The sequence below is a fragment of the Fukomys damarensis genome, unplaced genomic scaffold, assembly GCF_012274545.1.
Source record: "Fukomys damarensis isolate Sample0158 unplaced genomic scaffold, DMR_v1.0_HiC HiC_scaffold_27, whole genome shotgun sequence".
Taxonomy (NCBI): domain Eukaryota; kingdom Metazoa; phylum Chordata; class Mammalia; order Rodentia; family Bathyergidae; genus Fukomys; species Fukomys damarensis.
In genome coordinates, this window is record NW_022900939.1 from 1454604 (window position 1) to 1481319 (window position 26716).

At 37.6% G+C, this 26716-nt stretch overlaps 2 protein-coding genes across 2 annotated transcripts in view; both read left to right on the forward strand.

Moving 5' to 3' along the window:
- LOC104868404 (olfactory receptor 1102) overlaps positions 1–12254 on the forward strand; it is a 15450-nt gene extending 3196 nt beyond the window's left edge. The window contains exons 2-3 of the mRNA XM_019208798.1: positions 728–975; positions 11720–12254. Coding sequence (XP_019064343.1) covers positions 728–975; positions 11720–12254 — 783 coding nt within the window. The remainder of the gene's footprint in view (positions 1–727; positions 976–11719) is intronic.
- LOC104868326 (olfactory receptor 1086) lies at positions 8561–23828 on the forward strand. The gene is made up of 2 exons (XM_010633073.1): positions 8561–8608; positions 22880–23828. Exon 2 carries the CDS (start codon positions 22902–22904, stop codon positions 23826–23828), a length of 927 nt encoding a protein of 308 aa, XP_010631375.1. The 5' UTR covers positions 8561–8608; positions 22880–22901.
- The last annotated feature ends 2888 nt before the right edge of the window (positions 23829–26716 follow it).

The window sequence follows — 26716 nt, forward strand, 5'->3', positions numbered from 1 at the left end:
CATTTGAGCCGTTCAGTTTTGATAATTGAGCAGTGCCATAGTATATGGTGTTTATAACCTTAATGTGCCCTACATAAGTTCCTTACGAAGTGAAATATACTTGTAATTAATATCAAATGACATGGGGAACTAAATGAGCATAAATAATACACTAAATTTTTAATCATAGATTTTACATTCTTTCTTATGTTTGCTGAGAAACGTTATATACATTGTGAGCACACTCTCCTGAGTTAAAGCTCTTTGGAGAATCCAAGGTTGAGAAATAATTATTCTTATTTCTCAAGTTATGTTCTGTGCCCTTCTTTTGATCAGAAAATATGGGTTAATAGTAACTCTAGCATAAAATTCACATGTGGAGTAAATGTGTTAATAGAGGGAAGCGTGTAGAATGGTATCAGGTGTATGCCAATTCAATAGGATAGAAATGCTTTTTACATTGGAATCAAATGTTAGTTCATACCTATATCTGTTGATATCCCAATGGAATTTTTAATTCCTGGTTCAGTAGTTTCTGTCCAATTATACAAATGCTAAACTAAGCATAAATAAGCCTAATTATAAATAGGCCACCCAGACAAAACTTTTTTGCAGTCACTCAAGCTAAGTATCACCTTTGACAATTCAACAGAAGGACACCATGAGTAGAAGGAACTTTACCAGTGTGGCTGACTTCATCCTCACGGGGCTGACGGACTCCGAAGAGGCAAAGTTGATCCTCTCCGTGCTCTTCCTCCTGATTTACCTGATCACGGTGCTGGGGAACATGGGGATGATATTGATCATCCGTCTGGATCCCCAGCTGCACACCCCCATGTACTTTTTTCTCACTCACCTGTCATTTCTCGACCTCAGCTATTCAAATGTTTTCACCCCTAAAACCTTACAGAACTTACTGACTTCCACCAAGAGCATCTCCTTCCTGGGCTGCTTCACCCAGATGTTCTTCTTTATAGTCTTTGGCACTGCTGAATGTTTGCTTCTCTCCTCCATGGCCTTTGATCGCTATGTAGCTATCTGCAGGCCCCTGCACTATCCAGTCATTATGTCCACAAGACTGTGCCATGCTCTGCTCACTGGCTGTTATGTTATGGGCTTTTTGGATGCCATTTTGGGTGCAGTTTCCCATAGCAGACTGCACTTCTGCAACTCTAAGATCATCCAGCACTTTTTCTGTGATTTATTCCCACTATTAGCCCTGTCCTGCAGTGACACATATGAGGCTGAAATCATTGATTACATTTGCGCTGGATCCAACTTATTGCTGTCCCTCATCACCATATCTGGGTCCTATCTGTCCATCCTCTCCACTATCCTGAAAATCATAGTACATGTTAAATCCATTGACTAAATATATGTGATTTAATTGCAAATAATGTGCAAAAGCAGGAACCATGCTTGCCATTTTTAACACTATCATACAGTATTCGTGCTTTCTCTAATTTTAGAGAATTTTATAATGAAAAATAACTGCAATTTTCATAGGCCATTGCATTTATAACATAGAGAATAAGGGCCATGATTTTAGTAACAATTGTGTTCAAATCCAACATTCAAGCATTTGGATTCTAGATCTGGAAACTTTTTAGTGAATAACCCTCACTAATGTACCAACATTTTATTTCTAATTCCCCTCAACTAGACTACATGTATAATTCCATGATCATCTGATCAGGAGATGGATGTAAAATATGTAGAGCAATAAACATAACTGTTGCGCATTATTATCAGAGGACTTGATTTCGTAGAATATTTTGGGAAGCAGCTATGCTCTCCGCTGTACCACCAACACTAATATATTTCAATTCATACCCCTTTTGAAGAGTATTCCTCCATATTTTTCAAATTTCTTTTGGTAAATTTAACTGGCCAACATACAAAAAGCTAACAGAAAAAAAAGAAACCACTTGTTCTCCACTTTGGATGCATAATAAAGTAAAATACTGAAGTAGAAGTCATAGGAAAGTGATCTATGTTAAAGTTAGAACAATTTGGCAAATAATGAAAATTATTAAAGAAAAGAGAATGCAATAGCAATATTGGACAGTTTTATACATGTTCTCTTAAATAAGTTGTTATTAATATTTATGTTGTTCAATGGTTTCTGTCATTTCCTGTGTAATTGTTGCTGCTTTCTGTAGCTACTTAAAACTTTAACATCTAGCAATCACTTTGTAATTGAAATCTGCTTGATGAACATGTTGTCACTATATGGGAAATACTAGGACTCCGACTGTGTAAGGAGTTGGACCTGAAACGCTGTGAAGTCACAGAGCACAGACCTGCGTGCTGTGCCCTGTGTGAGGCGTGGACCTGTTCACCTCGGCTCAGCACAGCTCTCTGAGACCTGAGAAGAAGAAGCTTCAGCCACAGCTTCTTTGCCCGTCTGCTGATGTCTGTGTGGCTGTGATGAATTACTGAACATTTTCCCCCATTTTACTTACATTTTAATAGTGAAAAGTTACAAAAAAATAAAAAGGATGGATGAAGAATTTAGAATACCTAGCATTCTATAAGCTTAGGTGAAGTAGAGAAATAAAATATTTGTTAAAATATTCTGTGTATACAATCTCTAATTGCAGCTTCAAATTTATCTTTGTTGTTTTAAGAGTACCTTGTAATGTATTGTTTCATGTTCCAGGAAAACTTTTTATAGTAGTATTTTAAAAACTGTTATATGGACTGTTTCAATCCCAACATATGACTGTATGAATTATTTATTTGTTGAATTTTCTTACTTTTTATAACATTAAATTTTATTATTTTGAGTGTATGAAGTTAACTGCAATATCTCTATTTGTAAAATTAGGAATATATTGAAGTTTTACAACTTGACTATTAAATGGTTTGGTCAAATCTTTTAAATGTGTACATTACTGAAATTTCTGAATCCTTCAAAAAATTATAACATCCTACACCAGAATTATATAATATTATTATTTATTGTTCCTTTCTTATCTATATTTTTAGAATTGATCCTTGAAGGTATTTGTAACTGTTTTACTTTGCAATTCAAATAGGATTTAGTAAACATATACTGCTCCATATGCTGTTTGGGGTCCTCATTCATTGTAAATTCTCAGTAATTTCATATAGTTTTGGGTTCCTCTTCCTCTCAATTTTATAAGATGTGGATTTACTTTATTTGCACTTATAGGCATTTCTATGATGTACACAAATTATGCCATCATTTTTGTTGCCAAAGCACTCTATCCATTTATAGACAACATTTAAGGCAAAGAAATTCTATTTCTTTTAATTTTATTTATTTAATTTTAATCAATTATTTAATTCAATTTTAATTAAATTAAGATTAACTTATTTTCTTTGTCATCTAAGAGAAAATTTATAGCCTGTTATTAAATAAACATAATCCAATGCATTTGTAAACATTTAAGCTATATTTGCAATTACTTAATTATTTTCCTACATCACTGCATAGCTCATATAATGGAAGTTGTCTGATATAATATGAGATATTGTCATGGAATTTACTGTGCCAAATCAGAATGCTATATAATGGAAATATCATTATTAGAAGATAATAATACCCCACAGCAAAATATGAAAAACTGGTTTTGCTTCTGAATTACTAATGTAGAGATAATAATGGAACAATTTTATACATATATATGTATATACATAAACATTGCAGCTAACTTCATAAAGGAAACATGGGAACACACTATTTCACATAAAAGCAACAAACACCAACAGAGGCATTGTGGCAGACTCAGTACTCAATTTTCACAATTAGATCAACTGAAAAAATGTAAAAAGATACATCAGATATGATACACAGATTTCAGTACATGTACTTAATAATAATCTAGACAATGCTCTAAAATGCTACAGCAGAATACACATTACTGTCAGCAATACATGGAGCTTTCTCCAGAATACACCACATACTGTTCATGAAGGCTTGAATAAATACAAAAAAATCAAAATCATCTCATTCTATTATCAGAATATAGCACATTGAAATTAGAATGAAAGCAAAAGAAAACACAGAAATTTACAAACATCTGGAAGTTAAATAACAGACTGCCCAACACACTGAAAACATCACACAGTCTGACCAAGGTATTTGCATCACAGTGATATAAGAATGGTTCAACATGCATAAATCAATGAATACGTTACACCACATAAAGAGAAGTAAGGTCTGAAGCCACATGATCTTCTTAATAAACATAGAAAAGACCTTCCAAACTTTAACAGCCCTTTGTGAGAAAACAAAAATAACCTGAAGAAAAAAAGGATAGAAGAACTGCGGTTTAAATTGAGAGAAGGAGTAGGGGAAGTGAGAGGTGTCAGGGAAAGGAAACAAGGGAAAAGAAAAAATATGAGAAAATGGAATAATGGAAAAAAGTCTTCATAAATAGGGAAGAATGGGGGGGGGGGGGAAAGGGCAGAGGAATGGGGAAAAATAAGAACCAAGATGCATCATGTAATGGTACAAGATCCCAGTGATGAATGTAACTGTACTGTTACCTAAAAAGTACCAATAAACTCAATGAGAAAAAAATAAATAAATTGAGTGAAGCCATCATACCACATAGGAATTGTCTAAAATTAGTACTTCTGATGTCAGGAATGAGACAAAGTGTCCTCTCAACAATACTGTGCAAAGAGTACCTAAAGCTTTCACTGGAATAATTAGGAAAAAGAGAAAAATAAAAGGAGTACAGGTAAGGAAGAAGATAGATTATCCCTGTTTACCAAACATAGAACCCTTTATATAGAAGACATTAACGTGAAATAAATAAGTCACACAAGTGTAAATACCAAATAGTTTCTCTGGTATGAACAAACTATAATAGTACACAAGATCTTAATGAGATAATTGACAATGTGAAAAAGGAAGAAAGGGGCTAAAGGTGTAGGGAAAGTGGAAAGTGTAGGAGAAAGGTAATAAGGACAAGGAAAAAAATAGGAGAAAATGAAAAAATAGAAATAAAGTGTTTGTAAAGGGAGTGGGGAGGAGGGGGTGGAGGGAGGACAGGGACAAGGGACAAGGGGAAAAAATGAGAACCAAGACCTGTCATGTAAAGGTACAAGATCCCAATGATGAATGTAACTATACTGTATATCTAAAATGTACCAATAAACTCAATGAGAAAAAAAAAATTTAAAAAAGGAGACACTAACAGTTCCAGCAGAAGACTTTGAGACCTGATGAAAATAAATTCATGCAAATTGCAAATATAAACTCAAAACACAATAATCAATAACTTTTCTCTATGCCAGTCATGGTCCTACTGTGAAAGAAATAAAGAAATTATGCTATTCACAATAGCTTCAAAATACAAAGTAAAATACTTAGCAGTTGACCTAAATGGGAAAGATTTAGCCATCTAAAATCAAACCAGATACTCAAATTTGAAAATACCTCCTTTGTTCATGGATACATAGAAATTACATCATTAAAGAGGCTATATTCCATAAATGTTTTGTAATTCCATGTGATCCCTATGACAATATCAACAAATATCTTCACCAAACTAGAAAAAAAAATTAATTCATGTGGAAGTATAAAAGACAAGGAAAACATCAAGCATTCCTGAGCCCAATGAGCAATGCCAGAGGAATCACACTAACTAATCTCAAATTACACTGAGAAGCCAGAGCAACAAAACTCTGTGGTATACTGAAAGATCAGACATGTTGTCAGAGATACAGAACAAAAATCAGAGGCACAAATGCATGTAGCTCTAGCCATCTGATTGACATAGGTGGATCAAAAACAAATGATGAAAAACTGACTGACTCTTTAGTAAACTCATGGAAATACTGGATTTCTAGAAGATTCAATTAGAGAGAGAGGAAGAAAAAGGAGGTGGGAGAACAAGAGGAAGAAGAAAGTAATCTAGGAATGAAGAGGTAGGAGAGAGGAGTATAAGAGGGATAAAGGTAATTTAAAAATCAAAATGTGCTATACACACATAACTACATACCAAAACAGATCTCATTCTGTATTAATGATTTGCTCCAAAAGTTAAAAAAGGACTCATGGTGTATGCAACTGCAGAAACAGAACCAAAGACAGACATAAGTCCTGATGTCTTAATGCTTCAGTAAGGATGGATTGCCCTGTTGACTCCTCACTGGGCAGAGGGGCTGATGGCTGGCAGTCCACCAAGGGAAGAGCACCTCACTTGCCTTCCCTTTCTGGTTCTCCTGCCTGTGTGGAGAACGTCCTTCCTCTGTTACAGATCAGAAACCTCCAAGACGACCCTTTCACAGACGTGAGGCCACGGAATCTCTCTGTGGTCAGCACGGACATAGAAAGGGTGCTAGAAAGCCAAATGCTCCTCTAGGTTTGATGGATTTTGGGGGCGACAGAAGTTTTACTGTGTGTCACTCACCTTTAAGAAGATGAATTCTGGTTTATAAGAATAGCTTTGAGGGAGGAAGGGGATCAGGAGATAAATGGGTAAGGGGTGGTTAGAGAGCTGAGTCTGAGGCCCTTTCTAACTCCTTAATTTTTAAGTCCCAAGGGTGCCAAAGGCACATACTTTATGCCACCATGTTCTGATCCCTGATATTTTTTACATCTGGAACCTTAACTGAAGTTTCACAACAATTAGAACTTAAATACTGCAGGGGGAGAAGAGAGCTGGGGTAGCGAGTGACAGGTGAGCTGTGCACAAAGCGACAGACGCATACCTGAGAATGAGGACAGATGCACAGACAGAGCTAACCAAAGCTGTGAAGAGGAGGAGCCCACACAGCAAGGGTAACATCTTCATTCATGCGTTGTTCATCAGTTATATTTTAAGTAAATCCTACGTTTCATGCCTTGGAGGTACAACTCGGAGGTCAAGCAGATGCACAACCTGCCATGAACATGACAGGGTCAGCGTATTGGAAGATCTGAATCACAACCAAATTCTCATCACTGAAACTAATAAAATAAATATATTAAGTGGTCAGAGATGGTAGGTGTACAAAAACAGTGAAAATCAAAGAGCAATCTTAAAGGGAAAGGTAACTGAGCTACGTGAAATGAAATTTTTTAACTTACGTTGGGAACAAGGCCAATGCTTTACATTCTTTTATACTAACTTGGAAAATAACCACTGATGGGAAAGGGATTTTCACCAACCTTGGATTTCCATGATGCTTCTAGAGAAAGGAAGAACCTGTAAAGTTTGTTGCAGGTTAACTGAACATCAATTCTAGATGAATTTGTGAACAATTTTAGCCATTGTTTTTGGTATAAATGAGATCATCCTACTTTTTTGTTTTCACCTTCTATCTTCCAAAATAATGTTTCTTTTGCTTCATCTAAGAAACAATACAGTCATATTCCAGAAGACCATTATGACTACAAATTTTCCTTAACACTTATGGAACCCTAGATGGCATGGAAGAAATCTCAAGAGTGATTCTGGAATGGAAGAAAGTTTTGAATTTTATACAGAAGCAAGATATGGAAATATTGCTGAAGTAGGCTATTCCTTTCTTCCAGAAAAATTCATTTACAACATCATGATCTGAAAATAACTTTAAAGATGCTCCAGTTTCAATGACTTGTTCTTTATAACATGATGTCCTCTCCACAATATAGTCAGTGTTGTGACTCTTAACACTGTATTGCATTAATGTTGGAGAAGTTGTAAGGATAGCTTCTGCTCCAAGCATTCCTTGTTCCAATACAGCTGGGTGGATCTACTTTGTACAACTGATCAGAAGAAAATAGAACATGAAAACAAAAAATATTATTTTAAATGTCATATGCACATTGATAGATTATCACTTGGAGCAATGTTACTTTGATTGCGATGTTCTGATGCAGTTTTTCTGGCAACATCTCAGGATATTCACCGCTTTGCTACAAAATTGAGCTGGATCAAAGAAAAGTATCTACAATGAGAGCCTCTTCCTCTAATGAAACCTTGAAACACACATCAATTCAGCAAAATGAAGACTAGGAAAACATGAGTTAACTGAAACAAGATTGTGCCAATATTCAGGGCCTTGCCTCATGGGTGTAGATGCTGTGGACTGAAATCAAAGCTGAGGAAATTCCTCACAGATCAGGACAAAGGCAAGATTAGAAACTGTTCAAGGACCCAAAACAAAGGGCCAAGGATCACAGCATCAAAGTGAGCTGATCTCAGTCTTAGAAAAGCCACACAGAGTATCCAGCATAGAATAGTCTCCCAGGAGTAATTTTATGAGTGTTCATTGTCCTTAGATACAATCTCAATGAATGCTATGTGCAGCATCTGTCTGTTTTAAATTAGTCATATTCAGAGATGCAAAGTGGATCGATTTCTGTGATCAGGCACCAGAATGGTCAGTCCCCTATTAAGAAGAGAAATCTATGTGCAGGCTGCCATGAGCCCTGGCCCCACACTGGCCTCCAGCCACTGCTGACGCCCCCAGGCCTCTGGACACTAGGCAGTGTGCACTGCTATCTGGATCAATACCTCAGAAGTGCAAGAGATCATAAATGCCATTGTTCTGAGCTCCACAAGATAGAGCAGAAGTGAACAACAGAGAGAGAGCCTCTCTGAGGTTCCTTGATGAAAACTGAAGCTCACTGGAAAAATGAAGAAAATCTCTGCAATAAAGGCCCACCAGACCACCACTGTTGGTAAGTTGCAGGAGTAAACACTTCCTACTGGAATCTGGACTATTTTCAGGGGTAGGGCAGCTGGAAACTGGAGTACTACTTTACAAAATTCAACCCAGGAGAAGGCCAGGAAGATCAACTTGGGCCTTGCAACCAGAAATCAGCCTGAATCTCAATGTACTGCTGCTGGCTTGCGAGACTAATGGACTTAGATCTGCACACTGCTGCCCATGTTGTCTATTGTGACAGCAGAGACATGCCCTGAGCGAGGCCCTTTTATTTACTTTTTAAAAGTTTTTTCTCATTTTAAATTTTAATATTTAATTTTTTTGTAAATTTCTCTCCCCCCACCTTATTCTTCATCTCTCTCCCTTTCTGTTCCTGTCCCTATCAAATTCAGATCACATTTTTCCTTTTTCTTTTCTTTCCCCATTTTTCTTCTCTCAATTGTTATTAGTTTTATAGAAAAGTGAATACAGTTTTTAGCTTCTCTATTGATGTTATGCTGTTTTGTTCTCATCATTTTCTTTCATTCTGTCTTTCCCTCTTCTCCTCAACAGTTTCTGAATGTTTGTGTGATCTGCCTGTTCACTTCTAACCTTTCTAGCCTCACTTCTAACCTTTCCCTATCCTTTTATGTATTTATCCCTCCCTCCCCAAAACTTTCTAAGTCCTCATCCAGAAAGGTAAATTTGTTATATTGAAGAGATTACTCACTATAAACATATTTTGAGCTGGTCCTCAATTTTTATTTAATTCACAAGGTTAAAGGTGATAAATAGCTGCATATATTGTCATTTTCAAAGCTGTGTTTGATGCTACTGTTTTTGCTGATTGTGTCACTTAGCCTAAAGTGTTGCGATTGATCTAACCAGTAGTCCTTCCTGGTATATTGAAAATGAGATTGCCTAAGAGTCACTAGAGACTCAAAACCTAAAGATCAGCTATATATAGAAGACAGCTCTGAGAAGCAACCATTCCATAAGGGTTCTAAAGGCAATCAACAAAGATACTCACAATAAACAATAGTGGAGTATCAAAAAGGAATTAAATCAAGAACTGCACTTGCAACAAAAAGGGAGATGAGAAGACACCTAAGGAAATGTGCCAACCCAGATTTCCAGCTCACAAAGGAAAATTCTGGGTGAAATCAGGTGAAAAAATCTGATAATCCACCACCTGGACACCCTGAACTGATAGCTCAGGAAGTAACAAAATGGATGAGGCTCTAGAAAAATTCAGAATAGAAATAATTTTCCAGATAACTACAGAGATGGTGAGCAGAATAAAATGCAAGATAAGAGACAGATTAAAAAAATACATGTGCTCAGGACCATGACTGAAGCCATGAATGCCCAGCAGAGGAAAAAAATGGACTCCATGAAGCAGATTCAAACAGATCTAGATTTAAAACTCTATTGAAAATATTTACAGCTTAATGAGTCAATGTGAAAACAGAATATCAGATCTCAAAGACAAAATTGCACTTAATCACCATGTAAAGACATAACTCTTAAAAGTAGTAAGTGGCTCTCAGAAATTGATCTAGAAGCTCCTAGATGACACAAGGTAGAATAACATAAGACATATAGGAGCCCATGAAAAGGCAGGAGAAAGTAGAAATGACATAAAAAACTTTTCACAGAATTAATTACAGAAAAATTCTCAAAGAGGCAAAAGAATTTGACATACAGAGAAGTGAGGCATATAGCACTCTAAAAAGCTGTGATAAAAAATAAATCTACACCTAGATATAAAATGGTCAAGAACTTGGAACCCAGCTGAAGAGTGAAATACTGCAAGTAGTTAGTAAAAAGAAACAAATCACATACAAAAGACAGCCCATGAGAATCACAACACATTTTTCAACACAATACCTCAAGTCAAGGAGAGCCTGGAGTGAGGTATTCCAAGCCCTAAAAGAAAACAACCTCCAACCTAGACTGATGTATCCTGCAAAACATTTTTTAAACTTGATGGGGAAATGAGATACTTCCGTGACAAAGAATACCTGAGAAACTTCATTAATAGCAAACAAGCACTCCAAACAATTCTAAACAATATCCTAGAAAAGGACATTGAAAGTCACAACTCCCAGATGCCTAACAGAGAAAAGCCATCAGGCAAGGCCAGAAATTAGAGAGAGGGGGGAGGAGTGAAAAATAAAAGAGCCAAAACCAGGAAAATAACATGACAAAGATGAGGCAATCCATATCAGTTATAAACATTCATGTTAATGGCCTCAATTCACCAATCTAAACAAATAGACTGGCAGAATGGATTAAGAAGCAAAAATGAACAATAAGCTGTATTCAAGAAAAGCACCTAATTCAAAAAGCCATTCACAGACTGAACTCAAAAGTATGGAAAACAGTTCTCTGTGTGACAGAAACCCAGGAAAAAGTAGGGGTAGCTATTTTATAGGCAGACACAATAGATTTCAAACCAAAGCTACCTATACGATACAAAGGTCACTACATTCTTCTAAAGAGAATAATCCAAGAGGAAGATAGATAGATAGATAGATTATATATAAAGATTAGAGTAAATAATAGGAAGAAAAGGGCTAAAGGTGTATGGGAAATGGGAAGGGTAGGGGAAAGGAAATAAGGGAAAAGAAAAAAGTACGAAAAAATGGAAATAAAGTGTTTGTAAATGGGAAGGGGAGGAGGGGGTGAAGGGAGGGCACGGACAAGGGGGAAAAATGAGAATCAAGACCTGTCATGTAAAGGTACAAGATCCCAATAATAAATGTAATAGTACTGTATACCTAAAATGTACCCATAAACCCAATAAAAGAAAAAAAAAAGATTAGAGCAAATAGCAATGCAATGGAGACTAAGAGAATGATACAAAAATCAATGAAGCAAAGACTTGGTTCTTTGAAAGAATAAACAAAATTGACAAGCCCTTAGCCTACCACATCAAAAAAGAAAGAAAGAAAAAGAGAGAGAGAGAGAGAGAGAGAGAGAGAGAGAGAGAGAGAGAGAGAGAGAAAGAAAATGCACAAATCCATGCAGTTAGGAATGAAAATGGTGAAATTACAACTGACCAAATAGAAATCCAGACGTTCCCATTCTGTGGATGTGTGACACCATAATTTTTTGCTGTTACTTTGGAGACCACAGAATACTTTCTCTTGGCGGCAATGGCTTATGACCCCTATGTAGCCATCTACAAGGCCCTGCTGTACACTGTGAGCATGACGCCCAGGGTCTATGTGCCACTCATCATCGCCTCCTATGTTGGGGGGATTCTACACGCTGTTGTACACACGGGGGCCACTTCCAGCCTATCCTTCTGTGGGTCCAATGAAATCAGACACATCTTTTGTGATATCCCTCCTCTCCTCACTATTTCCTGCTCTGACACTCGAATCAATGAGCTTCTCCTCTTCCTCTTTGTGAGCTCCATTGAGGTGGTCACCATCCTGATCGTCCTCATCTCCTATGGCTTCATCCTGTTGGCCATCCTGAGGATGCGTTCTGCTGAAGGGAGGAGGAAAGTGTTCTCCTCCTGTGGCTCTCACCTAGCCAGAGTGTCCATTTATTACGGGACGATCCTCTTCATGTACGTGAGACCGAGTTCCAGCTACGCCTTGGAGCAGGACATGGTGGTGTCCATATTTTACACCACTGTGATTCCCGTGCTGAATCCCATCATCTAACATTTAAGGAACTGATAGGGAAAACTTTTATAAATACCAAAAACCTATAAAGTGTTACAATGTAAAGTGGCTTCTGCTGTCTCTAACAGCAGCTTGTTTTGTTTAGCTCAAAACTAATAGGCACCAAAGGCACTAATTGCTGAATGAGGCATTTAGCCTTACCCTGAGATAACAGGGCACAGCAAGGTCTTGAGCTCTGATGAGAATGGAGCCACATGATCATAAAAGTGTCTAAATGAAAGGACCCATTGCTAACATTTGCTCCCCTGACCCTGAACACTCCCCTTTCCTATGGACTAGAATAGATAACTAGGGGAATATTAAAGGTAAACTCCCCAACTGCAAAGAACTGTTACATCTGGGTTGAAAAGATTAACTATTCTGTGACCATGATATGAACTGTGAGCATGAAATGTAAGCACCCAAATGAAGTCAAGGCTGTGAGGCCCTATAAAAGGAGGAGTTGTAATCCAGTGCATCTTTGATCCAGGCATGGTTTATGTGTGATCGACCCTTATTGATGAGTAAATTTGTTATTTTACTTCCATTCTGCTGCCTCTCTGTGTGTCGCTTACTGATTCCTTCCATAACTGAAAAAAGATGTGAAAAGGGCAATGAAAAAGTTTTCAGGAAATTTTGTGTAAAGGTAAAATGACTCTACAACACCAAGCATTAAATTTTAATCATCTCTGTATCTCATTTATCACAATTCTGTCGAGGTGTTAGTTCATTAGTTCCTTTTTACTCTGTTGTACAAGATTTTAAATAAATTAAATTAATTAGTACGTGTTTGCAGTACATGGTGTTAAGGAGTACATACATGTACTTAACACATTTTTCTTTATTCTTTTTGTTCCCTTTTCCCTCCCCACCTACCTTAACTTTATGTTCATATTTAGATTTAGTATAGAGGCAAAATAAAATATGACATTTAGTGTTTCTAGAACATGTTAATTCATTGTTTTTGTATGTGTGTGTTTTAATTTTGGTACCAGGGAGGCCCACCCCATTGACCCAGCATGACAGAAGAGCCCAGCTGTGCGGGCACCAATACAGCAGTGTTTGTGCCCCCCTCCCCTGGCAAACAAGAGAAAGAAGACCTCTCTGAGGCTCCTAGATGAAAATTTAAGCCCACTGGGAAAGGAAAGAAAATCTGCAGTAAAGGCCCAGCACACCACCATAGTTGGTGAGTCAGAGGGACCAGCATTTCACATAAGAACCTGGCCTAACTTCAGGGGAAAGACAGCTGGAACCTGTAGTAGGACCTTGCACAGTTCAACCCAGCAGGAGGACAGAGATCTCAACTTGGGCCTCGCAGCCAAAAATCAGCCTGAACCTCAGGGGACAGCAGCTGGCTTGCTGAGACTAATTAGCTTAGACCTGCATACTCCTGCCCACTGTTTACAGACTGATTACAGCCTCTAGCCTCTCTATTGCTGTTAATTTGTTCTGTTCTTGGGAATATTTTATTCTGTCTTCTCCTCTTCTCTTCAACAGTTTCCTAGAGGTTGTGTGATCTTCCTGTGTCGTCTGACCTCACTTCTAATGTTTCTCTATCCTATTTATCCCTCCCTCACCAACTCCTTTTGAACCCCCAGCCTAAAGAGTAAAGTTTCTATATTGAAGAGTTTATTCACTATAAACATATTTTGGGCTGGTCCTCAATTTTTATTTCATTCATGTGGTTAAAGGTGTTAGATTAATAACTACCCCAATTTGTCATTTTCTAAGCTGTGTTTGATGCTATTGGGTTACTGACTGTATCACTTGGGTGAACATGTTTTGATTGATCTAATCAGTCATCCTCCCTGGTATAATGCAAATGAGTTTGCCTCAGAGACATTAGAGACTCAAAACCTGACAACCAGCTATATCTAGAAGATTGAAGCATTAACCCAGGAATTAAACCAAGGACATTACCAATGACAAAAATAGAAATGAAAAGGCATTTAAACAAGACACAAGACACAAAAACAGATTTCCATCCCACCAAAGGTAAACACTGAGGGAAATGCATTGGGAAACTCTGACAGTCAACTATCTGGTTACCCTGAACTGATAGCACAGGAAGTAAAAAAACAGATAAATGAGGCTCTAGAAAAATTCCCAACAGAAATAATTTCCCAGATAACTAAGAGATGGTGAAAATATTGAAAGACATGATTTGAGACTATAGAACAGAAACAGATTTGTAAAAATAGATGAGCTCAAGACCATGATAGAAGCCATGAATTTCCAACATAGGAAAGAAATGGAAACCTGAAACTGATTCAAACTGATATCCAAGAGATTAAAAACTCTATTGAAAGTATTTGCAGCAGAATGAACAAATGTGAAGATAGAATTTCAGATGTAAGAGCTAGGACTGTGGTCAGTGAAAAGAGAAACCTCTTAAAAACAATATGGGGCCATGGGAAATCAATCTAACAACACTTAGATGATGCAAAGAAGGATAATATGAGACTGATAGGAATCCATGAAGTGGCAGGAGAAAGTACAAATGATATTTACAAAAAGGGTTCACAGAATTAATGACAGAAAACTTCCTAAACAGAGGGGAAGAATTTAACATACAGATAATTGAGGCATATAGGACTCCAACTAGTCATGATCAAAAAAAATTTACACCTAGACATGTAATAATCAAGATCCTGGAAACCCAACAGAAGAACAAAATACTACAAGCAGTAAGAGAAAAGAAACAAATCCCACACAAAGGAAAGCCCATCAGAATCACAGCAGACTTTTCAACACAAACTTTAAAGTTAAGGAGATCCTGGAGTGAGGTACTTCAAGTCCGAAAAGAAACCTCCAACATAGACTGATGTATCCTGCAAAAATCTTTTAAAGTTGATGGGGAAATAAGATACTTCCATGATAAAGAACACCTGAGAAATTTCATGAACACCAAACCAGCACTCCAAACACTTTTAAACAATATCCTAGAAAAAGAAAATGAAGATCACAACTCCATAGGGGCCAACAGAGCAAATATAAGAGACAAGGCAAGAAATTAAAGGGAGAGTGGGAAAAATAAAAAATAAAAGAACCAACAACAGGAAAATAAAATGATAATGAAAAGTCAATACATAACAGTAATTTTTTACCCATGTTTGAACTTGGGACTTTGTGCTTGCATGGCAGGTGGTGGAACCACTGAATTATGCCCAGCCTTCATTGTTTTAAATAGTTTAGTTGCACATAGTCATAGATTTTCCTATTCTTACTATTGAGCATTTTAAAATAAAGATCATAGTCGGGGCTGGGGATTTAGCTCAGTGGTTCTGCCATCTGCCTCGCAAGCACAGGGACCTGAGTTCAATCCCCAGTATTAAAAATAAAAAAAATAAAGAGCACAGTAAACCCTGTACATCACATTTATACTTGTAAAATATCTTTTTATATTAAGTACATGCACACACACATGAATCTAACACACATACATATGTGTATGTTTATATTAATTTTGTTACTAAGAGGGCTACCACAGAAGCATAACATACTGTGTATCTTCTCTTTATTTATTTCTTTGTTTCTTTGTTTCTATTTTTTAATTAATCAGTTTTCTTGGTACATTTAAGGTATACAATGTAATGACACTCATCATTGGAAAATTGCGCCTTTACATAATCCATCTTTGTTCTTATTTTTCCCCATGTCCCTACCCTCCCTTCAACCTCTCCTCTCCTCCCCATCTACAAACACTTTCTTTCCATTTTTTATTTTTCTAATGTTAATTCCATTCACATATTTCTTTTCCCCCACCTCTCTCATTTCCCATTTCCCTTTGTTCCTTTGCTTCCTATTTCACATTATTTATTATACCTTTTAATCCTTATTTAGACTTTCAATTTCTCACACCAGAGAAACTATTTGGTATTTACACATATGTGTCCTATTTATTTCACTTAAGATTATAGTCTCAATGTGCATCCATTTAGCTATAAATATCTCCAGTTTCTCATTCTTTACGGCTGAGTAGTATTATATTTTATAAAACTACCACATTTTCTTCATCCAGTCTCCTGTTGATGGGCAACTGGGCTGATTCCAAGTTTTAGCTATTATGAATTGTACTGCTATGAACATGGGTGAGCATATATCACTGTGGGATGATTCTTTTAATTCTTTGGGGAAGACACACTGCAAGGGGAGAGCTGGGTAAAATGGGACCACCAATCCTAGTTCTTTGAGGTATCTCCATACTGCTTTCCACAGTGGTTGTTAACCAGTCTGAACTCCTGCCAGCAGTAGAGCAGGGTTCCTCTTGCCCCACAGCCCTGCCAACATCAGTTATTGGTTGATTTCATGATAGTAGCCATTCTTTGTGGGGTGAGATGGAATCTCAGCCTTGTTTTCATTTCCATCTCTCAAATGACCAGTGATGTTGAACATTTTTTCAAATGTTTATTTGTTATTTCTACTTATTTCTCTGAGAAATGTCTATTCTTTTCAAAGGCCCATTTTTGGATTGGGTCTTTATATTTGGGAGGTCTGATTTTTTAAAGTTCTTTATATATTCTCAATAGTAGAGTTTTGTCTGAGGAAGATCTGCTGAAAAGTTCTTCCCACATTGTGGGTTGTCTCTTCACACTGTTGGGGTTTTGTTGTGCAGAAACCTTTTAATAAGAAGACATCCCACTTGTTGACTGTGCAAGTTCATGAGCAAATAAGCAACTGAGGTTTTGTTCATGAAATTTTTTCCTACACAAATTTCTTCAAGAGTTCTCTCTTACCTCTCTTCCAGCCTGTTCAGTGTTTCTGTTATAATACTTAGATCTTTAATCCATTTTTATTTTAGTTTAGTGCATGCTGAGAGATGAATCTAGTTTTAATATTTTGCAAGTTCAAACCCAGTTTTTTCAGCACCATATATTAAAACCCTCCAGGGAGGGTTTTGGGCTTCTTTGTCAAAGATGAGGTGGCTGAGTGTGTCTGGAGTTGTTTCTGCATCTTCTAATCCATTCCACTGATCCTCAGGTCTGTTTCTTTGCCAGTACCATACTGTTTTATCACAGTAGCTTTGTTTCAAGTTGGGGATAGTCATATCCCCTATCTTGTCTTTATTGCTTAGAATTACTTTTGCTATTCTAGGTCTCTTCTTGTTCCAAATGAATTTTTGGATTGTTTCCTCAGGGTCTGGGAAGTATGCTGCTGCGATTTGAATTGGGATTGCACCAAAGCTGTATAGCTTTTTTGGAAGTATGGCCATTTCACTGCGTTAATTCTTCCTACCCAGGAACAAGGGATGTCTTTCCATTTTTTTGATATCTTCTTCAATCTCTTTTTTCAGAGTGTTGTCATTTTCTTCTATTTCATTTTATTTTTTATCTGGTTGATCTTTTTGATTTGTGACTCTGGGGTATCAAGGTTATCCACTACTATTGTATTAGTGCTTATATGATTTTTCACGTGTTAGTATTTGTTTTAATTAGTTGGGCGTGCCTGGGTTAGGTGCACATATATTTGTGATTGTCGTCTCTTCCTCTTGGATTGTTCCCTTTACAAGGATGTAGTGTCCTTCTTTGTCTCTCTTATCAGTGTTGGTTTGAAATCCACTTGATCTTCAAAAAGGATAGCTACTCCTACTTTTTTTTCAGGTTCTTGTCACATGGAGTATTGTTTTCCATGCTTTAACTTTCAGTCTATTAATTTCTTTTTTAATTAAGTGTATTTCTTGTATGCAGCGTATTATTGGATCTTGTTTCTTGACCCATTCTGCCAGTCTATTTCTTTTGATTGGTGAATTGAGACTATTAACGCTGATGGCTATAACTGATATGTATTGATGTATCCTTGTCATGACTTTTTCTTTTTGTTGGATTCTCCCCCTTTGCATTTAATTTTTTGTTGTGACTGATGGATTCATTCTGCTGGGCTGCCTGTGAGAACTGGGCTGCCTGAGATTGTGATCCTCATTGTCTTTTCCCAGGATACTGTTTAAAATTACTTGGAGTGCTGGTTTTAGTATTCATGAAGTTCCTAAAGTGCTCTTTGCCATGAAAGCATCTCATTTCTCCATCAGTTTTTAAAGATAGTTTTGTAGGGTACATCAATGTAGATTGGAGGCTGTTTTCCTTTTGGGATTGAAGTATTTCACTTCATGCTCTTCTTGCCATTTGGGTTTGTGTTGAGAAGCCTGCTGTGATTCTGATGCGCTTTCCTTTGCATGTGATTTTTTTCTTTTCTTTAACTACCTGTAGAATTTTGTTCTTCTGTTGGGTTTTTGGAATCTTAACTATTATATGTCTATGTGTAGTTTTTTGTTTGTTTGTTTGTTTTTTTACCACTGCTAGTTGGAGTCCTGTAAGCCTCACTTATGTGGATGTCAGTTTCTTTTCCCCTATTTGGAAGTTTTCTACTATTATTTCTGTGAATATTTTTTTTAATGTCATCTTCACTCATTCCTGTTTCTTCATTGACTCCAATCAATGTTATGTTATGTTATTCTTCTCTGAATCTTCTAGCAGTTGCTGGATTAATTTCTCATGGTCCCTTACTCCTTTTAAGAGATTTTTCTTTTCCTGGTCACTAATTGGAACCTATCACCTATATCTGAAATTCTGTCCTTACATTGGCTCATTCTGCTGTGTAAACTTTTAATGGAGTTTTTCACCTCTAGGAAATCTTTTGCATCTGTTTTATGGATACCAACTATTTCCTACGTTGGGATTCCATCATCCTCAGCTCCTCTATTTTTTTAACCTTTGTCCACTCTAGATTTATTAGTCATATCTTGCACTATGGGCACAATCTCTGCTGTTAGCTGAGCAATTATTTCGGATTTCATTTTTTCCAGGTCCTCTTCCATTGGCAGTTCAGGGAACCCAGGTGGTTGAGTATCAGATTGTTCCATCTTGTTGCCATTTGGGGTTGCCTTAGGTGACCTGGAAGTCTGGTTTTGGGACTTGTCTTCATGTCTTCTCATTTCAACAGATGCAGCCTTCTCTGCCTTTGTTGAGAGGACATTTTGCTCAGCCAGTGGCCTTCACTTCTCATCAAGTCACAGAGCAGCCTTTACTCTGCTGCTCCGCAGTACACCGATACCTGGGTTGAGATCGTGGCCTTCTGTATGCCTGAGCTCACCCATTGTCTGGGCAGGCGTCATCACACTTGAGATGATAGCTATGTGTGCCTCTTGCTGGGGCCCTAACCCTAACCCTAGGTGAGGGGAGGAGACATCCACACCTCCATATTCATTGCAGCTCTCTTCAAAAAGTGATGAGCTGGAAGAAACCTAAGTGTCCATTAAATAGTGATGGGGCACAATGAAAATGTGATACCTATATACAATGGAATATGATTATCAGAAAAAAGACTTAATCCTATCGCTTATGACAACATAAAAGGAAATGAACAAACTTACGTTATTTGAGACAAACCAGGTACCTAATGCCAGGTACCACATTTTATCAGTCCTATGTAGAATACAAAACTTGGTCTCATGAAGTGAGAATGAAATTGTGATTACCAGATTCCAGGGCAACAGCCAGAGGGAGAGATGAAGAAATGTTGGTCAGTACAAGGGATGCTACAGTTAAATAGGAAAATTGATTTCTGTTGTCCTATCACATAGTAAGGTGATGACGGAAAGGAGTAATGAACTGAAAATTTTAAAAACAGAGAAGGAATTGTGAATGTTTCATCAGGAAGAAATGATTCTTGTTTGAGGAGATAAAATGCTTAATCAAATTTATATAATGTGCGTATGTGTCAAAATATCCGATGGTACAACATTCCATAGAATGGTAATTTTTAGGTACATAAAATTAAATAAAAGAAATGAATTAAAATTTTAAATAAATTTAATTAATGTCATTTAAGTAAATAAAACTGTATTAAAAGGGTGTGGTACTTGCATAAAAATTATATTTTGTGCAATGGAACCCAAATGATAGCAAGAAGCAATGCCATATATACATGGTCAGCTGATCAACACACACACAGAAAGAAGATTCAAAGGATGTTGGCAAAACTGTAAACAAGTGAGAGAATGACATGAGAATCCCCAACTATATCATATTGAAAATCAACTCAGAAAGGATTAAAAAATTAAACATAAGTCCTGATTGTAAAGCCCTAGAATAAATCTTAGGGAAAATTACTGGGACTTTGGGATTTCAATGATTTCTTGGATGTGGAATCAAAGTCAGGCAAATAAGCAAAATTAGAGAAGTGAGAGGCCGTCTCAAATGAAATGCTACTGCACAGCAAGACAAAAATGTAGCAGTGTGAAAAGGCAAAGTACAAAACAGAAGACAATATTTGTTAACCTTAGATCCACTATGGGATTAATAAATAAAATATATAAGAAGCCTTTAAAATTGAATAGCAAAATAAACCTAGTTTATAAATAGATAAAGGACATGAATTTACCTTTCAAAGAAAAAGCAGTCAATAGAATTATAAAAAACATATTCAGTGTCCCTGATCATCAGGGAACTGTAAATCTAATATATTTTAAATGCCTGTAATATACTGAAAATGCGTACTAATAAAAATTTTACTTACAACTTCAAAAATTTTAAACAGAGTCTACAGTTTACCACTCAATAAATGACAGCAAATTGGGCCTTATTCCAGGACATTTACACTTCCAATTATAAAGGAAATCATTAAATTGGTATTTTGGACCAGCAGATAAATGAGGCATATTCCCTTAGGAACATCGTGGGCTTCATCAACAGTGAAATACGTGGATAAAAAAACAACCTCATTTAGACATCTTTACAGTGTATCCAGTCCTGCATTTGCTATACATGGGGTAAGAGAAAACTTCACATGATTTAAATTATATTTTTCAGACAGAACCTAAAGTCTCAATGTTGTCTATTCCACTTTTAGGAACTATTTTTCTACTGAAAACCAAGTACTGTACTAAACGTCTCTTGCCTTTTTCAAATGCGAAATCTAACTTATGTAGAGTTCTGCCTAAGAGCTTAAGCAGACACTCATTGGAAAGAAAGATAATAAAATATTCAATTTTTAGTTGTATAAATAAATAAGATTGTGCTTTGAGAAGTGTATGGTTTAATTTTGGTGGCTGATGAACATAGTAAAAAGTAAGGAGAAATCATGAAAGCTATCGATGCAGAACAATGAAATATATGACATATTCAGTTATGTGGGGTCTTGTAACTTGATTCATAAAGAAAACTGTCAATAATCACTTAAAATTTATATCAGTGATGTTGTCTACTTAATGTACTATTTCTTTTATATTTCTTAAGGTGAAATTATTTCAAAATCTCAAAACACATCAAGACTCATGGTTTGTTTCAATTCCTTGAGAAAACTATGAAGTCATAGTATATCAAAAGAGGGAAAATGGCAAAAGTGCAATATGCTATAATGAAAACTGAAACCTCAGTCTGGACCCAGGAATTATTATTGTCATTATTGATATATTTTATAACACAATCTCACTAGATATTCCACTCCGGCCTTGAACCCATGGAGATTCTTTTGCCTCGGCCTCCTGTGTGCTGAGATTGCAGGCATGTGCCACCAAGCGCATTTCAATTCTGAAATTATTAACCAAGAGACTTTCTGTAAATATGAAATACTACACACAAAATCCATTCTGGTAACAAATTCTCAATGAGTGGCCGTAGTTGTTTCTCGTCTTTTGCAAAATTTAGGGTTTTGGAAATTTTGCAAATTTAGGGTTTCATCATAAAATTCAGGTGGAAATTAAAGGAGTATATCTACATTTGCTGAAGAAATTGATCATGTATTATTCAGTCATAAAGAATCAAAGTCATTTCTACTCTAAACTCTCAAACCTTTGAATATGTGATATTGATTTTATTATAAAAGTAGAACTTTTATATTTTCAGCTAATAGATAAAAACTGCTCTGATAATTTAGCTAAAATCTCTTATTACTCAAAGGAAAGGTAAGCCCCTTATAGTGTAGAAAGCATCATTGTGGTAAATAGTAGGCAAATTTTAAGAAAACCACATATACATATGTATGGCAGAGGAAAAAACTCATAGTTCAAAATGCATTTCATAGAGTTAATCATCTGAAAATAGTAAAGTCAACAAATTTAGCTTTACAATTATAACTTGAGATAGATTCAATTTATAACATAATTTTCTATCAGATGTAAGGGTAATGTTATGAAATAAGTAACAATATTTTAGACTCCAAAGACGACAGGTTAAATCATGCTGCACAACTGGTGACAGATAGAGTGGAGATTCTAGCTGGGTATTCTACCCCAGATACAACAGCTCTGGAAGTAAGGAAGTTTTTGATCACTCACTTTGCATTAATGTGACTTGATACGAAACTGGCTCACATAACTGAGGGGAAATGGATGAGTTCACCTGCTATTGCCATCTGTGGCACTGGTTTACCAGGCCCGTGAGCGCATTTGTTCTGTACTTGGCTGTGCAGTGAAGGACACGAGCACTCTTCTCACCACCTTGTCACTCTACTTCCATCTCTCGCTGGAAATTATATTCTGTCTGCACACACACACACACACACACACACACTCACACACACACTCACACACACAGGTGTATACAGAAACGCTTAGACACAGACCTGCTCATGGTTACAGTGAGGGTCGTTCTCCCCTAGTGACACGAGCTTCCGTTTACGATTGTCTTCAGGTCTGTCCTGGGAGATGTCAGCATGGAGAATTTCACTGAAGTGACCGTATTTGAGTTGAAGGGATTTACGGACAATCCTGAGCTACAGATCATTTGCTTCTTCCTTTTTCTAGCAGTTTACCTTCTTACTCTCATCGGAAATTTAGGGCTGATTGTGCTGGTCATTGAGGATTCCCGGCTGCACAACCCCATGTACTATTTTCTGAGTGTCTTGTCTTCTGTGGATGCCTGGTATTCTTCTGTTATTACCCCAAATATGTTGGTCAATTTCATGTCAAAGAAGAAAGCCATTTCATTCCTTGGGTGCGCAGCACAGATGTTTCTTGCTGTAACGTTCGGGACCACAGAATGTTTCATCTTGGCAGCAATGGCCTATGACCGCTATGTAGCCATCTACAACCCCCTGCTGTACACGGTGAGCATGAGGCCCAGGGTCTATGTGCCACTCATAGCCGCGTCCTACCTCGGGGGGCTTCTGCATGCCACCGTGCACACGGGGGCCACTTTCAGCCTGTCCTTCTGTGGACCTAATGTCATCCAACACATCTTCTGTGACATCCCTGCTCTGTTCGCAGTTTCCTGCTCTGACACTCACAGAAACCAGCTTCTACTATTTTACATTGCGGGCTCCATTGAGATATTCACTGTACTGATCGTCCTGGGATCCTACGGTTTCATTCTGTCAGCTATTCTCAGGACACACTCTGCAGAAGGGAAACGGAAGGCCTTTTCTGCATGTGGCTCTCACCTCACTGCAGTGTCCATTTGCCACGGAACTCTTATTTTCATGTACGTGAGACCGAGTTCCAGCTACGCCTTGGAGAAGGACATGGTGGTGTCCATGTGTTACACCATTGTGATTCCCATGCTGAACCCCATCATCTACAGCTTGAGGAACAAGGATGTCAAGGAAGCAATGCAAAAAGTGTTTGGGAAAAATAGTTCATGAATACAGTACATGTTCACCCTAAAAATTATACTCAAATTAACATTGAGATTCTGCATGTCAGTACAAAGAGAACATGACAATGTTTACTGTACTAATGCCTCACTCCTTTGTGAATACTGAAGATAAAGAACATAACATTGTCCTTGTTGTACTGAAAGCAGAGATGATCTATCATCCATCCGCTTTCACAATGCTCACACCAGGGTGTGTTTGTGTCTCCATACTCAGACGCTGGCAGTGCTGAAATGCACAAGGTGTGCCCAGGGACCTGTGTGCCTGTAACCTTCAGCACGCCGCTTATTACCTTACTTAGCTGCTCTGATTTGTGTTTTAGTTTCCCCTAATCACATCTATAAATAATTCTGAGCATTATCTGCCTGGCTTGATCAAACACTGTAATCAACAGGAAATAAGTACTGCTCCCGGAATCCCAGACCATTTTCCCTAGAGTCCTTAGTACTTCCTTCCAGTTTGAAGCCGTTTCCTTCATTCTCTGCTCTATGCAGCAGCAATTCTTAGCAGACTGCGGTCTTCAGATTCCTGGGGATCACCACTGGGCTGATCAGCAAGGTGAAGCTTTTCCACGTTTAGTATACATCCGCCCAGAGCATGGGCCTAAACCCATCAGCTAAGCTGATAGCTGGGACATTGGTATTTATCAGGACCGTGCTTACACCTGGCCGCAGCAACAAAGCCACAATTCATTTAATGGAACAGAAGTCAGTGCTGGCTTTGTCTCTGCAGACCTGAGTCCTCACCCTGGTTAGGAGCCTTCCCACGCCTTGCCCTCTGCTCAGGGATCCTCTCTGTTTCCTCTCCACCCCTACCCTGCCAGGACGCCTCTGTGCCCTGCTCTGGGAGGAGGGGGTGGGAAATGGCCTCTGCTGGCTGAGATCAGTCTGCTCCGTCTCCTCCTTGTCCTGCACCCCTGCCTCCCTCAGAGATGAAGCCCTGGCATTTTCCCCTTCCCCCTTCATCTTTACTCGTTCCATTTCAATTAGTGTTTTGTGAACTCATCTGTGATTCCCTTTATCCATTCATCATTACGGGGTAACACCCTCAGGACATGGAGCACAACCGCAGGAAGTGTTAAAACGTGATCGGTACATTTCAATACCACTGCAACAGGTCCCAAACACAGAGCCTCTCCCGGCCAAATGTCTGCCTACCGAGTACCATCAAATTATTGTACTGTGTGGCAGGAATTCCTACTTTCAGCTGCTAAAACTCAGTTATGCTTCTTGTGTCTGTGATCTGCATTCAGTCTCCAGTACACACCGGGACCGACCTGGTGTCCATGAGCTCACACAGGTCTGTGTGTGGATGTTACCAAGCATCGAAGAGTTGCTTCAACAGATTTAAATTAGCAATTATAAGGGATTTTTATGCATATTCAAGTTTGCATCAGAAGAATAAATCATAGATGTAGTAAACAACAAGCCACAGACTAGATAATATTTTACACACTTCTAATAAGTTTCTATATTCAGCAAAATAAGATGATGACATATAGCTAAGGCAATTAACACAGGAGAGTTTAGATTACTACCAAACAATATAATAAATTTGAGGATAAGACATTCATAATAAATTAGAAAAATTGCATACATTTCTGAAATCTTACGGAATATATTGTTGATGAATACATGAATTAACAAATAAGTAATTAGACATGGTAGATAGTATTGTTATCAGGTAAATGATTTAAATGGAGAGGACAAGGGTTTATGGAAATGGAAAAGGTTATATAAAAAGTTTCAATAACATTAATATGAATTTTGTGCTATAATAAATAAGAAAGACTGAGGAATATATATATATAATCAATAATAATCTTACATACTAGTCTAATAACTATTCTTCCCGTTTAAGTAAATCCAAGTTTCTATTGCAAATATTTGTCGGGGGTTAGGAAAAGCTGTGGGTTCTTGTATTTCTTAAAAATTGAGTGAGCATCTGACATAAACAATGAAAAGACAAAAGGCTCATTTTGGCACAGTTTTGGTCAGCCGTTCAGTCCATGGTCTACTGACCCATTGCTGTGGACTTCAGCAAGGCAGGAACCTGGTGAAAGCAAGAGCAAGAGACCAGCCGCTCACATCAGAGCAGCCAGGATTCAGAGAGTGAGCTGTCCAGAGAGGACTGGTGGGGACCAGACAGGGTCCTCGAGCTCAGCCCAGGATGCCCTCCCCTCAGGAGGCCCTGCTCCCCTTGTCACCACTTCCAGTGATGCCATCATTGTATTATTAATATAAATAAAAATACTGTTACCATATTGCATGTAATAACCATACTGAATTTTCAAGAATGAACATAATAAACATGAGTAAAATATTCAATTAAAATTTCACCAAAAATCACATAAATATCAGACATGTAAATTAATGTATAAACTCATTGAAATAGATGTACTGAGATGTAATCCATGTGATATATCATCAGATGTTTTAAAAGCAGTGGTTGAAAGCTGGGTGCAGTGGCGCAGGCCTGTGACCCCAGCTCACAGGAGACCAGAGGAGACGGCAGGAAGTCTGAGCCCAGCCTGGCTACACAGTGATTTCATGTCCACCTGGGGTACACAGCGAGACCCTGTTTCAGACAAACAATGGATAAATAAACAACAAGGGAATACACGACAGTCGTTCAAAGCAGTGATCACACCGCAGTGCTGACCAGACCTGAGGTCCAGCCGAGTCTCTCAACTGAGCAGATGCAAATCTCTCAGTACCATCGAAATAGGCTTTATGGGCACCCTGGGAAATAATCAGGAGAAGATACTGTTATGGACACAAAATGGTACCAAGCCTTAAATTCTTTCATCTTATTTCAGTTTTCTTGTTTTCTAATGAATGTGCTACTCCTCTGATATGGTCATACTTTTACTTGGA

Bases quoted from the DNA above. Each gene is read 5' to 3' on its own strand.
- LOC104868326 (XM_010633073.1), top strand. From the start codon at position 22,902: ATGGAGAATTTCACTGAAGTGACCGTATTTGAGTTGAAGGGATTTACG.